We start from the raw sequence: 10,962 nt of genomic DNA, 5'->3' as shown, positions 1-10,962 counted from the left end.
TTGGCCTCATCTAGTTTTTTAGGCAGTTTGCGTCTGACCTTGAGCTGACATCCTGCAAACCCCAGTACCCGTCTAATGGAACAAAAAAAGCTGCGAGGAAGGCCAGGGTGGCAGCTCTGGAGCCCGTTTCTGACTCAGAAACTAAAGCTCTGCCTCCTAAATAGACAGGAGTTAATGACTGTGTTGTTGAGTTTGACACAGTAGAGACCAGATCCTGGAATCTGGCCCTGAGTCACTTACAAATACTCCAGGAAAAAACGTAACTGAAAACCTTTATACTTTTTCGTGCTTTGGTCTTTGAACTGTAGAAATCTTATCGTTTGAATCTGTCCCGTTATGGGGTTCTGAAGCAAGCCTAGAAAGGAGTGAACTCAAAAACAAAAACAAAGCCTTTGTACCAAGCTGTCCTGGGGCTCCGGGTCCCGCGCAGTTGGGAAGCCTGGCGCGAAAAGGGGTGGCTTCGGTTTCGGGCGCCGCACTCGCCTCCTTGGGTTTTGTTCGGCAGCCGGCCCTGGTGGCTAGTGGGCAGGCCCAGGAAATCCCTGGACCCGCGCACTGAGGGGCTGTCCTCAGAACTGGCGCTTGTCATCCATGATCCCCTCTTGGGCTTCAGAAGGAAGGAACAGGAAACCCCGAAAGGACGAATGGAGGGAGGGAGGCGGCGCAGGCGCCGGTGACTCAGCCCGGAGAGCCTGGAGCGAACACCCGGCACAGCCGAGGCCAGCTCGCGCGCTGGGGCGGACGGCCGGGAGCGCCGCGGCATCGAGCTCGGAGGGGTTAAGTAGGCGGTGCCCCGCCCGTCCCGGGCCCGCCCCCTGGAGGCCGCGGCGCCAGCCGTATTTATAGCGGCGATGTCGGGCGTGCCGCGTCTCCCCGCAGGCCCTGGCCGCGGTGTTCCAGAGTCCCGGATTCCAGACACCATGGAGCGGCCAGCGCCCCTGGCCGTGCTTCCCTTCTCGGACCCTGCGCACGCCCTAAGCCTACTGCGCGGCCTGAGCCAGCTCCGCGCCGAGCGCAAGTTCCTGGACGTGACCCTGGAGGCCGCGGGCGGGCGCGACTTCCCCGCGCACCGCGCAGTGCTGGCCGCCGCCAGCCCCTACTTCCGCGCCATGTTCGCCGGGCAGCTGCGCGAGAGCCGCGCCGAGCGGGTGCGCCTGCACGGAGTGCCGCCCGACATGCTGCAGCTGCTGCTCGACTTTAGCTACACTGGCCGCGTGGCGGTGAGCGGCGACAACGCTGAGCCGCTGCTGCGCGCCGCCGACCTGCTGCAGTTCCCGGCCGTGAAGGAGGCGTGCGGCGCCTTCCTGCAGCAGCAGCTTGACCTGACCAACTGCCTGGACATGCAGGACTTCGCCGAGGCCTTCAGCTGTGCTGGGCTGGCGAGCGCGGCTCAGCGCTTCATACTGCGCCACGTGGGCGAGCTGGGCGCAGAGCAGCTGGAGCGGCTGCCGCTAGCGCGCCTGCTGCGCTACCTGCGCGACGACGGGCTATGCGTGCCCAAAGAGGAGGCCGCCTACCAGCTGGCGCTGCGCTGGGTCCGGGCAGACCCGCCGCGCCGCGCCGCGCACTGGCCGCAGCTGCTGGAGGCCGTGCGCCTGCCCTTCGTGCGCCGATTCTACCTGCTGGCGCACGTCGAGGCCGAGCCGCTGGTGGCGCGCTGCCCGCCCTGCCTGCGCCTGCTGCGCGAGGCGCGCGACTTCCAGGCGGCTCGCTATGACCGCCACGACCGCGGGCCCTGCCCCCGCATGCGCCCGCGCCCCTCTACGGGCCTCGCCGAGATCCTCGTGCTCGTAGGCGGCTGCGACCAAGACTGTGATGAGCTGGTCACTGTCGACTGCTACAACCCACAGACGGGTCAGTGGCGCTACCTGGCGGAGTTCCCTGACCACCTGGGCGGGGGCTATAGCATCGTGGCGCTGGGCAATGATATCTACGTGACGGGTAAGTCGGGTGGGGGCTGATCAGAGAGATGCCCCCACCGGGGATCCCTAGGGTGGGCCTGCGCCACCCCTGGGGTAGCTCACCTGCCTACAGGAGAAACAGGACCTGAAATCCGAGAGCCACTCCTGAGTCCAAGGTGGAAAATGGGTAACTACGTTTCCTCGAGTGATACTTTAAACCTTGAATAAAGACCCCTTTGTGAGTGAGGACAAGTAACTACTGTGACTCGTGCGGCAGGCCTGCCAGGCTGAGCCAACTCCTTGTCCCGAAGGTGCCGCCCCACATTTGTTGGAAGGTACTGGGACATTCAGCTCGCACAATGGGTGCCTTCTTTTTCTTCTTAAAGAATCCAGGTCAGGGCGCAGGGCTTACACCCGGGACGCCTCAGCCGTTTTTCCCCGCAGGGATTTCTCCCTCCCAGCTGGACCCCGTGGGGCCTCCTGACTCACTCGGTGTCACCCCTACCAAGTTCCCTTGGACTTGCACCTAGGCTCTGGTGTGGTCACATGGCGTTTAGGCTGAGTTTGCCAGCAACTGTAAACATGGTCACATGTTATGTTCAGAAGTTTTCTTCCAGTTCCTTGGCCCAGACCTCAAAACCCTGCCAAGTCATAGTGGGCGGGTCTCAGCCCGCCTGATTCCTGGGCTTCTCCCACATTTTTTATGAAAGATAAATCCCTGTTCAAACAGGAGGCTACCTCCTTCCCAGGGGTTGAGGAGGGGAGGTCTCTGTGACTGCTATATAAGGAAAGAACCAACCAGGCAAGCATTGGAGGTTCTGATACCAGGCAGGGAGCTAGGGATGTGTTATCACAGCCACTGTGCCCTGCCTGGGACAGTAGGGAGAAGAGCCACTCTGAGGCATGCAGTAGCATTCCCAAGTGGGACACATCCCAGCCCAGGGAAACCATTGGCTCTCTGGCCACAACTTCCTTGGCCTAGTCCAGGGCCAGCCTCTGCTAGAATCTATTTCTCTGTCCAATCTGAAGTTGTCTCCATGTTAGATGAGGACTTCCCCCACCCTCCCCACAGTCTAGCCAGTGACTGTGAGCAAAGAACTCCTTCCCAGAACTGGCCAGACTTGTCCCAGCTTCCTGCTCACCCTTCCATACATGTCATAGCTGAGCAGTTAATCCTTTGAGTTTAGGCAGGTGGCTGGGTTATTCCACTCAGCTGCCAGTAGGGAATTTCATAGGGCTGAGAAAGCTGGCTTCGGCCGTCTCGACATAGCTCTCCTTTGCAAAGGAGGCCAGCAGAGTGACTTTATAAGAACTCTGTCTTCTCCCTTTGAAAGCGAGGGCTGTGGGACAGATAGAATGTCTTGTCTGGTCTGTCCTGTGGCGCCAGCCTTGGAGACAAAGAGTTGCAGCCCCTGAATTCTTAGGGTTCCTTCATGAGCAGGGATTCTTATATCCTTAGTAGATACAGTATCATTCATGGTTACAGCCAGCACTGCTTTTTTTGTTTTTTTACTTTTTATTGAAGTAAAAAACAGAGATAAGTATCTGTATCATACTCACATAAAGTGGTGAGTTTTTCTTTTTCTTTTTTTTTTTTTAAACAGAGTTTCACTATGTCACCCTCAGTAGAGTGCGTGGCGTCACAGCTCCCAGCAACCTCAAACTCTTAGGCTTAATCGATTCTCTTGCCTCAGCCTCCCGAGTAGCTGGGAGTGCAGGCACACGCCACAACACTCAGCTGTTTTTTTGTTGCAGTTGTCATACTGCACCGTAACCACTGTGCTACGGTTACAGAGCCATATGATATATTTTTCCACCTTGGTTACCTGCAGCAAAATTAGGAGCCAGAAGCCCACAAGTGCCCTTGTAGCATTAGGCTTGGTCTCTTACTGGTTTCCTCTCCCCTCCTCTCTTGGTTTAGAGGAGGCCTAGGGTTGGTAAAATGCCTGTGCCTGACACCCACAGTCTGGTGGCTCCCTGGGACGACTGCCCCTGAGGCCCGGTGCTCTGGTCAGCTTGAGGTGTCTGTATGTGGGGGTCCCAGATGGAGACTGAGTGTTTGTTTAGGATTGCACTGGGGCCTTTGCCAGACCAACAGAGGTGTCCCAGTTAGTGACCGTCAGCGTGTGGGTTGCCCCAGCCACAGCATGGAGCTTCTGGCCTTGGCTTCAGGGAGAGAGGATATGAGTTAGGATGAAGCCCAGTGAGGGTAATTCCTCCCCAGGGAGAGGCCCTCCCCCAGTTCAGGAACACAAAAGTTCAGGAAGGCACAGCGAGTGACTCACCCCAAGTGGGCTGACGATCTGCCCATTGTGCATCCGGCAGGCGGGTCCGATGGCTCCCGGCTCTATGACTGCGTGTGGAGATACAACTCAAGTGTGAATGAGTGGACAGAGGTGGCGCCCATGCTGAAAGCCCGCGAGTACCACAGCTCCTCTGTGCTGGACGGACTGCTCTACGTGGTGGCCGCCGACAGCACAGAGCGTTATGACCACACAACTGACTCCTGGGAGGCTCTGCAGCCCATGGCCTACCCCATGGATAACTGCTCCACCACTGCCTGCCGTGGCCGGCTCTACGCCATCGGCTCCCTGGCTGGCAAGGAGACCATGGTGATGCAGTGCTACAACCCAGACACGGACCTGTGGTCACTGGTGGACTGTGGTCAGCTCCCTCCTTGGTCCTTCGCCCCCAAGACCGTGACTCTGAATGGACTCATGTACTTTGTCAGGTGAGTCCCCAGGTGCCTGGTTCACTGTGTGCTTGGTGTTTCCTAGCAGGCCCTGTGCTAAAGACATGAGCACTGTTTTCCCCATTTCATAGATGAGGAAACTGAGGCCAAGCTGGGATTCTGAGTCTTCTGACCCCAGCATGTTTGTTTACCCTTTTCTCAGCGCAGTTCCCAGTTTCCTTAGTCAAGCCATCCCAAGGGTGATGGAGTTAAGTCCTTTCAGAGAAAGGACAGAGCAGAGCTGAGCAGCCAGTGGTCACTGTGTCTACTGGTCTCAATATCCTGTCACAGTCAGATATTCCCTCATGACTGGTTAGGGCTCATTGGGAGGGTGCTGGACACTGCTGCACACTGCTGTTCACACAGCTGCTATTCCCTCCCTGGCCTAGACCCTGCCTTGAAGCTGTGGGACAAGGAGGGAAGGGGAATGAATGAATGATAGTATCCCTATGCCCCGTTGATCTGGGGCTTTGACCTGGGAGCATTAGAGGACATGTGCTGGCCTTTGTCAGCCCCACCCCCACCCCTCCAGAGGCTCCTCCCTGCACTGCTCTTAATCTCTCAGCCAGCTCTGGTCCCATTAGAAGATACCTTCTGAGCCTTGCCTCAGCTCTCCCCACCACCCCCCCCCCAAGTCGTGGAGGTGTCTTCAAAGAGGAGGTGGAGATGTCTATAAATACAACCCATCAGAGTGCCAGAACCTTCGCTTCAGCCCTGGGCAGACAGTAGTTCCAAGCCAAGTGCCTTTGAGAGTGTCCCACAGCCCGGCAGCTCGGGTCCAAGGGCAGGCACTAGCTTTCAGTTGCCAAACCACCCCATAAGGAAGCATTAGGGACCCCCGACACCTGCTGTTGGCCTTCTCAGGGGGTGCACTCAAGCCAGGGGGCAGGTGGGAGGAGAGTGTGCTCTAGAAGTGTTTGTCCCACCAGTGACCTGCAGGAGAGGAGGGGAGCCTGGCAGGCCTGGAAGCAGAGGCTGTTCTGGAGGAAGGAGGAGATCTGGGGAGTGGGGACAGGGCTAGGGCCTGGGTGGTGCCCCTTAAGGGTTTGTCCCAACACTGCCCTACGTGTGCACTTCAGTTCTTTGTGAGCCACACAGTTGCCTCCCTGGAATGCCATCTATTTTGAGCAGTTCCAGAGGAGCTATCCTGATAGTTGCCTGTGCTATGTGGGGCCCACAGCGCCGGTGCCCTCATCATCAGTGAGAGGGCTGCTGTCCTGGTCTCCTGCCCCAGCAGTGCCCCATCTTGGTTTGGGCACAGGTGGCCCGTGGCTGGAGTGCAGCAGCCCAGGGGAGGCTGCCTGTGCTGTGGGGCACCCTGCCTGCAGCTTGCTCATCTGCTGGGGAAGAAGTGGGGGCGGCCTCTGCATCGTAGTCATCACATGGGCCACACACTGAGGATGGATTTTACATTTTGAAATGGCTGTGGAGGGGAATCCAGATGAGTCATATTTCACAACACAGAAAGTTACATGAGATACACATTTCTGTCTCTGCTAATGAAGTTTTGTCGGCACACAGCCAGCCTGCTCGTCATGGCTGATCCGGCACTGCCACGTCCTTGTCTGGTCCATTTGCTGACCCCTAACCTGTGATCATCACCCTGTCTATTCCTTTTTTTTTTTTCTTTCTTTCTTTCTTTCTTCTTTTGGAGACAGTCTCATTTTGTCACCCTTGGTAGAGTGCCATGGTGTCATAGTTCACAGCAACTTCAAACTCTTGGGCTCAAGTGATTGTCTTGCCTCAGCCTCCCAAGTAGTGGGGACTACAGACGCCTGCCACAACACCCAGCTCTTCTTAGAGACAGGGTCTTGCTCTTACTTGGGCTGGTCTCGAACTCTTGAGTTCAAGCAATCCACCTGTCTTAGCCTCCCAGAGTGCTAGGATTACAGGCAGGAACCACCTTGCCGGGCCCTTTTTTTTTCTTAGTGTCTTTTCTTCTCAAGGCTGTGCAGTTGAGCCCTTTAATGCGTGGGGGGAGGGGAGACACGGAGGGCAGCAAATGGGGTTGAAAGTTCTTGGTCTCAAAGTGAAGGGCGCATTGCTGGGGTCTTTGTTCCTGGAACTGCTGGAAACCAGGGATGCAGCAGCAAATGGGACAGGGTTGGGATTCATGGCAATGCGCAGGACAGTGGCAAGGAATGGTCCAGAGCACATGACCTGAAAAAGTGGCTCAGGTCAGAATCAGGAGGCTGAGCAGGAGGCTGGGGAGGGTGCGGTGGTTCGACCCCTGAGGTAGGAAGGAATATGGTGCCAGCAAGGTCTGAAGGGAGCCACTGTGGCCACAGTGGGGGCAAGTCCTAGGTGCTGACAGGCTTCAAGCACCCAGGGGCATGATCTTTGGGTCCAGGAGTCTTAGAGCCTAGAATCACTCCTAAGAGCAAGGAGCTGCTACAGGTATCATAAGAGCCCAAGGAAGTGGTTTGAGGGATGTCACCGCCAGCCCCTCACACCCAGGGGACTTCCTCCTCACTCTGACCAGCTGTCCTGCCCCACACAGGGATGACTCTGCCGAGGTGGATGTGTATAACCCAGTGAAGAACGAGTGGGACAAGATCCCGTCTATGAATCAGGTAAATCTGCAGACATGTGAGCATTGGAGGCACAGGCAGGTCCTGTTTTTGCAACCATGGTGCCGTCATGAGTCTTTGGGGATCCACAGCCATGGTGGGTGAGGCCTGTGGGAGCTCTCTCCAGGTGTCACCTCATTCAGTAAAAGGCTGTGTTATCCTCCTTTTGCTCTTGAGGCTCACCAAGGCACACAGATATTAGATAGGACCCAAGATCACATGGCTTAGTGAGCTGCATTTATTGAGCACCTATTAGCCAGAGGGCATGGAAGGAGGGGTGGGAACAGGCCAGTCACCTGGAGCAGAGGCCCCTGGTGTGTCCTGGGTAAGGGTCGGCAGCCCAGTGTGGCTGGAGCAGAGATGAGATCAGGCAGGAGGTCTTTAGGGACCGGCCTTGAGGTTAAATTTATTGAGCACCCACTGTGTACTCTGAACAGGGTCTCCCCTTTTCTGCTTATTGAGCCTGGCAGTGTGGTGGTGTCAGGGGCCAGAGTGGGGGAGGGAGGCTTCTTGGCATTAGGCCACACAGGTGATCTCCTTAGTCCCAGATATACCCCCACACCTGCCCAAGGCCCACAGCCTTGTTTACTGTCTTAACATGTCTAAACCTACTCTGGTGACATCCTCACCTTCAGGAGTGCGACTTAATATTTCCCTACCGTAAGCTGCAGACACTTGTTATGGCAAATGTGTAAAAGATGGGATCACCTGGCCAGTGGTTCAGAGCCAGGCTTTGGGTTGAGTCCCAGCTCTGCCACTGTCAGCCACGTGATCCCTGGTTTTCCATCCATAAGATGGAGGGGACGGTAGGGCCCACTCCAGAAGGCTGTCTCAGAGATTCCAAGGGATAACATAAGGTGTTGGGTTCAGCCTGCACCCTGACCACCTGCCAGACCTGGTTCTAGTTGAGGTGTAATAAAGAGGATTGTCCTGTCCACTGTCTCCAGGGAGTGCTGGGACTACCCTCTGGGGGGCTGGCTGGGCATGCCTTGTCTCCCACAGGATCCCAGCCTGGGCTGCCAACCTCTCCTCACCCATCCCTTTGGCCCACAGGTACACGTGGGGGGCAGCCTGGCTGTCCTGGGAGGGAAACTTTACGTCTCTGGGGGATATGACAATACATTTGAACTCTCGGATGTGGTGGAGGCGTACGACCCAGAGACTCGGGCATGGAGTGTGGTGGGGAGGCTTCCAGAGCCCACCTTCTGGCACAGCAGCGTCAGCATCTTCCGCCAGTTCATGCCACAGACCTTCCCAGGCGGGCGTGGCTTTGAATTGGACAGTGGCAACAACGACATAGATGCAGGCCGCCACCGGCTACCACAGAACCCTGAGGAGCTGCACTAGCCCCGGCCTGGCCCAACAAGGGCCTCAGTGCAGGAGGTGCACCTCCTTCATAGACAAGCACAGGCTCTGGGATGGCTGAGCAAGCCCAGGATCCATTGCCTACAAGGTTTCTGTGTTTTGGAGCCTGAGTCACAGCTGCTGGGGCCACGGTAGGATGTGATGTCCCCCTCGGTTGAGGAGGAGCCACCTCCCTGCTCCTACGTCTTTGGCTCCCAGAGGTCACCCCCACCCTGCCCAGCTTGCTTGTGCAGCACACGCCCTCCCTGCTGCCACCACCTAGACCTACTTGCTCCTACCTTGGGAGAAGATGATGACTTGGGGGTGACAAGTGAAGGGGAGGTGTTCTTCCTTGAGGTGCTGAGAATGGCCTGAGCCTGGAGCACTGGTGATCAGCAGACAGCTGCAGCAGGGTCCCAAGCCCCATGTCCAGTCTGGGTGTCCTGGTGTGCCAGCTCCCCAGACGGGGTGCCTTTCCTGGGGGCTCACTCCAGACACCTTATCGGGGTGTGGGGCTCCCAGAAGCTGAATACAGGGCGGGGGCCTGAGCAGGACTGTGAAGGGGTCCACTGGGGCCTGCTGAGTTCCTGTCTCCAGAGGACACCCCAGGGCAGTGCTGTCTCCCTTGGCTAGTGTGTCTTCACCTGGCCTGGAGACCTCCCCTGGGCCTTTGTCCCAGGCAGGTGAAGTAGATGGTGAAAGCCTGAAGCACAGGGTCATATATAGCTCCTTCCTGGGAGGCACTGTTGGGTCTGTCAACTGACACCCGTCCAGCAAACAGCTGCAAATGCTGAGCCCAAGAGTAGTCGTGTAGCTTCTAAAGGAGGCCCTGGGCAGGGGTGGTTGGTTCTAACATTTGAATACTTGCAGTTTGACCCTTAGAAGGAATGGAGAAAAGGGAGCGAGAAACAGGGTCAGGTTTGTTTGATTTCCAAGCCCACAAAGTGCTGTCACCAAAGCCTTCTGCAGGAACTCAAGGCCCAGTCCCAGGAGCAGGTAGTAGGATGTGTCCCAGGGAAATGCCACAGGTCTGGGACTTACTGGTTTTCTCTTGAAAGCAAGAGGCTTCTGTGGATTGGGTAGTTTGGGCCCCTCAAGGTCCCCACAGTAAATGTGCATGATTTTGTCCTTGTTTCCCTTTCTAGAGATTAGGGCATTTAGGCTGCATCTCCTCATTAGAACAAAAGCCACTGAGTTTATTGAGTTGCCTTTTCTTAGTAAACTTGAAGACCTGTGTTCTCACAAGGAAAAATATAGTTTTAGCACCATTACTTAACAAATTGCACTTAAACCCATTACTGGCCAGATGGCTTGAGTGGTTGCCTTAATTTCTCCCAGGACACCTGGCAGGGCTGTACATGAGCCCTGCCTCACCTCCTGAGGGGCCCCAGTACGTTACTGCACACTGGGTCTCATCTTGTCCCAGAGTCCCTGCTGACAGGTCACAGTCTGTGGTAGCCCTTATTGGGTTGCTACACATAGGTCATGACCACACACCAGCTGTATGCCAGGCACTGGTGGGAATGCGGGGGAAAACAGTGGGACAGCATTGTCCTGGCCTCAGGCCCAGCTGTGGTTCCCATAGGCTCCAGGGAAACATGCCTGAGGCTTCTTGGGACCAGGCACCCCTCTATCCTTGTTTGTTTTATGCCCAAGGCCTTTTCTCAGGTTCCAAGGTGCAGAGCTGGGCTTGTCCTCTGCTCCCTTAGGGCCTCCTGTTCTGAGTAAGCTCCCCTGCCCTTCCCACCCCCAGGTCCTGGAATCCCCTCCCACAGCCTCACTTAGTTCCCTAGGAGGCTGCTGAGCCCCCCAGAGGTTGTTGTGGTCTTTTGTCAGCAGTAGACAGCAGCAGGGCAGGGCTTAGGCATGCAGGACTGATGGACCCCAGAACTGCACTGTGTGTCAGGAAAAGCATGCCTTGTCTGGTCAGTGTTGAACACTGTCCTGGTGTCCCAGGGGAGGTTGGGCTGGGAGGCCTTGATCTGTGTGAGAGTGCCCCTGGTTCTTGCTTGTTTGCTGTTCTGCCTTACTGGGCCAGTGCCATCTCCTGTCTCTGTACCCCATACAGAGCCCTCTGGAGCCCCAGCAGGACCCTGTGTCTTTGGGCTGAGAAGACCATGGATGTAGGAGAGCGGGTGCCAGCCCCAGCAACAGCAGGTCCCTCCAGCTGGGGACCCAGGATCAGGCCCCCTGCCCCCTCTTTGCCATGAGTTCTGGACTGTAGGGTCCACACCACCTACAGGTCAGGCAGGTTTGCTTGATTTCCAACCCTACAAGTGCTGCCACTTTTTTTTTCCTTTTTTTTTTAATAAGGTCCCCCGGCCCCAACAGTATCTTTTTTTTTTTTTTTAAGAGACAAGAGTTTCACTTTGTCACTCTTGGTAGAGTGCTGTGGCATCACAACTCACAGCAACCT

At 56.5% G+C, this 10,962-nt stretch overlaps 1 protein-coding gene across 1 annotated transcript; it reads left to right on the top strand.

Annotated features, from left to right (window-relative positions):
- The first annotated feature begins 863 nt into the window (after nt 1-863).
- On the top strand, nt 864-10,860 carry KLHL21 (kelch like family member 21). The gene is made up of 4 exons (XM_003793237.3): nt 864-1,941; nt 4,227-4,632; nt 7,133-7,205; nt 8,256-10,860. The coding sequence occupies exons 1-4, from the start codon at nt 921-923 to the stop codon at nt 8,547-8,549; spliced, it is 1,794 nt and encodes a 597-aa protein (XP_003793285.1). The 5' UTR covers nt 864-920; the 3' UTR covers nt 8,550-10,860.
- The last annotated feature ends 102 nt before the right edge of the window (nt 10,861-10,962 follow it).

This window comes from Otolemur garnettii, unplaced genomic scaffold (genome assembly GCF_000181295.1).
Source record: "Otolemur garnettii isolate 467f Iridium unplaced genomic scaffold, OtoGar3 scaffold00067, whole genome shotgun sequence".
Classification (NCBI taxonomy): domain Eukaryota; kingdom Metazoa; phylum Chordata; class Mammalia; order Primates; family Galagidae; genus Otolemur; species Otolemur garnettii.
The sequence above is the reverse complement of the archived record's forward strand: the minus strand, read 5'-3'. Positions and strand labels throughout refer to the sequence as shown.